Source organism: Poecilia latipinna, unplaced genomic scaffold, assembly GCF_001443285.1.
Source record: "Poecilia latipinna isolate Pla-1442-1.1 unplaced genomic scaffold, P_latipinna-1.0 Scaffold2360, whole genome shotgun sequence".
NCBI classification, from domain to species: Eukaryota; Metazoa; Chordata; class Actinopteri; order Cyprinodontiformes; family Poeciliidae; genus Poecilia; species Poecilia latipinna.
The window spans coordinates 31,855-38,051 of record NW_015114976.1 but is presented as its reverse complement, the minus strand read 5'-3'; the positions used below and the strand labels follow the sequence as shown (position 1 = coordinate 38,051).

General features: G+C 41.3%; 1 protein-coding gene across 6 annotated transcripts in view; it reads right to left on the bottom strand.

Annotated features, from left to right (window-relative positions):
• The window catches only part of mtmr3 (myotubularin related protein 3), a 41,156-nt gene that overhangs the window by 12,269 nt on the left and 22,690 nt on the right, over positions 1 to 6,197 (bottom strand). For all 6 annotated transcript variants that reach the window (XM_015019044.1, XM_015019041.1, XM_015019043.1 and 3 more), the window contains 6 exons: positions 5,173 to 5,304; positions 4,910 to 5,021; positions 3,495 to 3,690; positions 2,240 to 2,425; positions 1,849 to 2,019; positions 323 to 468 (listed from right to left, as the gene is read on the bottom strand). In XM_015019044.1, coding sequence (XP_014874530.1) covers positions 323 to 468; positions 1,849 to 2,019; positions 2,240 to 2,425; positions 3,495 to 3,690; positions 4,910 to 5,021; positions 5,173 to 5,304 — 943 coding nt within the window. The remainder of the gene's footprint in view (positions 1 to 322; positions 469 to 1,848; positions 2,020 to 2,239; positions 2,426 to 3,494; positions 3,691 to 4,909; positions 5,022 to 5,172; positions 5,305 to 6,197) is intronic.

Here is a 6,197-nt window from a genome sequence, read left to right as displayed (position 1 = left end):
GGGGCCCCCCCCCGGCGCAGCCTTTTTTTTGGGGAAAACATTTAAAAAAAAATTTTTTAAAAATTTTTTTTAAAAAAAAAAAAAAAAAAAAAAAAAAAAAAAAAAAAACTGCAACATTTTAAATGCAGTTTCAGAGGAACCTTTGCAAGGCACTGCATGACTGCTGGGCGACATAAAGCTGCTGTGAGGTCTGGTAAAAGCAACGTCAAGAAGCAGAAGGGTTGTTAGGCCGGGACCCTCTGGCTGTTGGGAGTCCTCGGTTTGTGTTTATCTTACATGAAGCAGGAAGTGGGGGGGTCGGGTGCCAACGCGCCAGGCTCACCTGCCCAGGGGCGCATCCTCCGGGTTGGCACCGGGCACAGGGTAGGGAGCACAGGAGTCGTCGGAGGGAGTGGTGGGGGAGGAGCTGGGCAGGTAAACTGCGGTCCACAGCATCAGGTTCCGCACATGACAAACTGGGTGGAGAACCTGCGAGCAGAACAAACCCAGCACATGGGATCAGTGGGATATAAAAGCAGAAGTCTTAAAAGTCTCAGGTGTACCTCATTCAGCTGAGGTCGGCAAAAGGTCCGTTTTTACACCAAAGTACACGTTGTCGCAAAGTAAACTACTTGGTGGGAAACGGTGTTCAGAGCCAACTGTTTTGTATGCGACACCAACCTGAAAATGTTGAGTCAGCGTAACCAGTGTGGCACAAAGAGCAACTGCTGCTCTTTGTGCCACACTCATAGGTGTGTGACGGCTGACCTGGTTAGAGTTTAGATCAGGCCTGAAAAATCCGACCCACCCAAGGCGTTGTGTAAGAGTCCAATCTAATTAACTTCAACTAGAGGCCTGAACCAAAAGTAAACTTGACATATTCTTTTAATTCTGATTTTATTGCTTTTATTGAAGTGAGAAGTGTAACTTCTCCCATATTTAGCTTTAGTTTAACATCTTCCCGCTCCATCATGTCGCTTGTTGTAACCGCAGTGTGAGTCGGGTACAAATCACACGTCTGGGATGTGTGACTGAACAGATCACATCTCTGCTGCTGCTGCAGCAACAGAGCAGGGTGGAGCCGCGCATGCAGGCTGTGCGCTGCGCTTGTTACAGTCTGATTAACTTCTGCATCCTACTTACTTCATTTCCTCAACAGGTCCAACTATCAACACTGTAGTAAGTAGATTTATATCATGCATTTTCATTCGGTTCTCTCTGTGTATTTCAGGCTCATTAAACGCGCCACACAAGCCTGACCCAACGATTAAGCAAATAATTCTGATCTGACCCAATAAGATTGTTGGGACAGGTCTGGGCCATAAATATAAACTTTAGCCATGAAAGAAAAGAAATGGGGCTAGGTGGGTACCAGTCTTACTGGTACCCACTAGGAAATGAAATGAAAGAATCCGTCACGAGAAACGTATGCAGAAATCTCAACTGTGAGCGGACAGTAAGCCTGAGCGCATGGGAGCCTTCAGATGGAAGTCTGAACAAGATGTGACAAGCACATCTGCGTTGTCAGAATATTGTTTTCAAATTTGCTAAAGGGGGAATTTCACTGCCTACAATAACAGCAACCACAACAATGCAACACTAGGAAGGCTGGAAAACAGACTTTAAATCAAGTTTGAAAGCAGAACAATTAGCGATAAATGTAGAACGCTGTGAAAGTCAAGACTATGGTTTCATCCCGTCTGTTTCCGGACTCCACAGTTAAGACGTTTCTCATGAGTCGTCTTGTTGGGCTTTAATCAACGTTCCTGTGAGTGAAATGGACTGAAAGAGGCCTCTAGAGATGCAGGGTGAAAACACGCAGAGCGCCGAGGCCCCGGCCCCTGGGGGAGATGAGCGGGTGAGACGTACGGTTTCAGAGTGGGAGGAGTACAGCATGTTCCTCAGCGTGCGGTTGGCTGGCCGCAGCAGCGACCACACAGAGCAGGTTCTCTCCTGAACGTGTCGGTCCTCCCTCTCCTTGCCGCTGTTGCACAGGAAGGTGCCGAACAGACAGGAGTAGGTGTGCTGCACCAGCTTCACCTGCACGTACACACACACACACACACACACATGCTGACATGCACAGGCTTGTAAACAATCCATCGCAAGTGTACAGATCAAAAGAAGTTCTCTTAGTGTTATTAACACTCCCTGAAGGGAACTGAGATGTGTGGTGATTAGAGGAAAACCATCCTCACTTCTAGACAGGAAGACATTCAGAAGTGGTGGAAACAATATGAACTAGCAGAGGAGCTCGTACCAGGAAGGCCTCGTTGAACTCGAAGGAGCATGGGAACTGCCTCTGCAGCTGATGAACGCAGTCCAGCCACTGCAGGAAGACGGGGCAGCGCTCGTTCAGATCCTCAGAGTTCTCCCCGTGACCACAGCGGTCTGCAAACTTATGGCCAAAGTCCAGCCATTCCGTTTCCACCAAAACCTGGAAGCCCTGTGCAAACGCATCACACCTTTTCACTGGTAGGAAACAACTAGAAAAAAAAACAAAAAACTGACCCTTTCTGTGTCATAAGTTGCATTTTGGATGGAAAATTCTGCCAAAGTGAGCATTTTAGCTTACAGAAGTTGAAATAAGTTAAATTCTTCCATTTTTATACAGCATTACTGATTTATGTCTGTCCACCAAAGGCACAGTGAAGGTCCTTTTAGTCTAATTCATAAATGCTCCTTAAACCAGCTCTCACCAATAAATAATTGATAAATCTCATTCAAAGGGGCCATATTATATATTTTCCAGGTGCATAGTGCCTCTTTATAGCACAATCAAGTAATTATGTTACCTTCAGTTGCTATAAAAATGATTATATATATCAAATATGACTTAAAAAAATGTGACTTTGTATTTCCACACCTTGACATTGGCGACATTTTTATTTTTAATCATTCTTGAGCAGCAGTTTGGGGGCCGCACAAACAGCCTCAGGGCCGCACTGAGCAAGCTGCAGAAATATATAACAAAATCTAAAAATCTCACTAAATTTAGTCTCAGTAGAATTTCTGCAAAGCTAACACAGATTGTTTTAAACATAGTAAAGTTATCAACAAAAAGATCAGACAAACGCACCACGTTCAACACCACTGCTGAGACATGTTGCTGCAGATAACCCATAAAAAGAACGGAGGATGTTCTGTTGATTTAACGATATAACAGAACACAAATAAACCTACTGCTGCTGTGTGTGTGCATGTGTGATTGTGAATGATTCAGTCCAGACTTGTGTAGTATTCAAGGTATTACCTGTAAAAATAAAACCAGCTGATGACCAGAATCTGACACCAGATCCTGGCAGAAACTCAAACTGAACTCACTTTGTTGTTCTGACATCGTTGATGTTTTTGTTCATAAAGGAAAATCTGAACAGCCTAAAATGGGCAGGTCAGAGTTTTAGAAAAACTAGGTAATCTGTCATAAAGTGATGGTCAGCACATCACTACTGTTCATCTGTAACTTCCTACTTCAAATAGTTGTAGAAGTTTAAAGGAAATGGGAGCATCAGTACCTCGATGGTGCGATAGTACGGGTCCAAGAGCAGCTTGGACAGAGCAACAATCTGCGGTGTGCGGTCCCAGCCATCGGAGCAATGCACCAGGACGGGCCGGTGGTCTCTGTCCACCGCATTGACCACCAGCAGGGCCGCCTTCAGCAGCAGAGACAGGTGCTGCAGCCACTTGGTGCTCTCCAGTGCAGACAGCCAGCTGGGGAGACGGCAAAGGAGAAAAACTTTGAGCAACCGCTTTAATCTCTCAAGGACAGTCAGAGAGCACAGATCAGTACAATTCATTCCTCAAATCAGGCGTTTTAAAAGGCCAACTAATGAAAAGTAAAACAAACAGCAAATTTCATAGAAAAAAAAATAAAGAGTTTTCACGTTTTAATTTTACAATGTTTTTGATTTAAATCCAGAGCTGGAGATTTAGTGTTCAAAAGAAAAAATTAAGCACAGATTCTGGATTTAGATTTAAAACTATAAGGCTTTTTAAATATGTTCTTCAGTGTTTAATTAGATATTAATATCTGATACTGAAAAAAAATCTAGATTTGGTATTGATGACAAGGGCAGATCTATTGAGTCCAACTCTATGCTCTGAGCATGCTTTATTATTTGTATTATATTTAGAATTCCTAATTGCACTTTCTGAACCATTTGAAAGATTTGTTGCAATTTATTTTACACGTCTGACCAACATAGTTAACCTATTGTTTTTGTCATTTTCAGTTTCTTTATTTATTTCACTTCGACTCCTAATTCCACTGACTGAACAAATTAAAGTTGTTTTTACATGTTTACCATGTATATTTATAATTCAGTACATTTATGTCTGTGTTTAAGAAAAGAAAAGTTCAGCACTGTTTTTTTGTTTGGGATCAGCCAATTCTAAACCTCAGATATCAGTATCGGTATCGGAAGTGAAAACAGTGGATTAGTGCATCCCTCTGCTTAATTCTGTGGACCTTTACAGAATATAATTATTCAGAACCATACAAACACAAATACATATAAGTTCGAGTCCTTTACTTTCCCCAAAATAAAGCACATCTATTCTGGTACATCTAGAATAACCCTGACTGTGAGGACATTTCTAACCTCATGACTGGATTCTACAACCTTCTCCTGCAGCAGTGCAGTTTAATTACACATCAACCTGGAGTTAACTTGGAGAGTTCAAATGGAAATGGATCCTCTATCTGGGCTGGAGCCAGGCTCTAAATCAGGCACAGATGTCTGAGCTAGGCCATAACACAACAGTGATTACTAGGTACCTCCAGCAGGCAAAGCTGTGCTGCAGTTGTAATCTCAGCCTGTATGGTCATAATGTTGTGTCTAGAGGAGTCTGAAAGCACTGCTGGAGGGAACTGTAATTAAACATAAAGGGAAGAAGAAGTAAAAAAAAAACAAACAAAAAAAAAACATACTTGGCTGGGTCAGGCATCTGAGTGCAGAGGAAACGTAGTGACTGGAAACTCTTGCGGATGGAGTGAATGTTGGCCATTCCCATGAACACAACCTCACAGTTGGGATAGTACTCTGGGGGAAAAAAAAGAAAAGAAATACAGACAAAAACCCGTTTAATTTTAGCACAAAGAACAATCGCATTTGTGGCTAAGTGAACTTCTGATTCTGCAGCATGCATTGACCTAAATCTGCTTGAAACCTTAAACCGAGACACAAAGCCTACCTGGGCACTCGCAGCCTCCCCCCTTGGCCCTGTTAGCCACTGCCGCTGCGTACGACCTAGCATCCAGGATCAGTAGCTTGTGGGGCTGGATGGCCAGAGTCTCCACCTCTGAGCTGTTAGTCATGGAGGATTCTGGGAAAAAAAGGAGTTATTGTAGTTTTGTTCAGATTTAATAGAAATATTTAGAATGTTGCTAAAAAAAATTGCTATTCCAAAAACATGCTTGAATTGCCTTGCAAAAGAATTCAGAAATTTTTACATTTTTACCAGTTGATTACATTTATAGCCACAAAACTTAATACATTGTCTTAACATTTTATATGGGGGAAAAAACAAAGTGTGAAGGGAAAGAAAAATAACTGATCACAATTCACTCATAAACTTTATGTATTCATTTGGATTTTTTTCTGAAAAATCAGGAATATTTATCCAAACCATTTTCACATTTAGAGACTGAAATGTTTTGCACCATTTTTCTTTTGTAAAATAAGAATTATTCATAAAAGTAAGAAAATAAAATGAGAATTATTTCATAAAGCATCATTACAATTTCAAAGTCTTGTCCTGTAACTCAATTAGATTTAGGTTTGGACTTTGAATAGGCCATGCCAACACATGGATATGATTTGATTTAAACCATTCAATCCTCAGTGAGACATTCAAAGCTTAGGATATTGTTTTACTCAATAAAAAAAGAGAGATTTATCCTGAAGGAAAATTAAATGTTTTATAACTCATATCATCCAAGTAAATTCAAAGAGTTGTTGAGGATGATCCATTATGATGATCTGAACTTCCTGTTTGGTCCTGCATTGAATCCTTGAAGCCTCTTTTTCAGCTGCTCTGGGATTTGGGGGTCATAGTTCAGATATTATATGAGCTTTTAAGATGCTTATCAGCTGCTCCCAGCTGTAAAAACAATACCTTGTTGCCATGGTTACATATCATAACAACTGTCCGAAAGTAAAACGTAAAACCAGCAGCAAAAGCAACTCCTTAAAGAAAATTATGAACAATGACTTAAC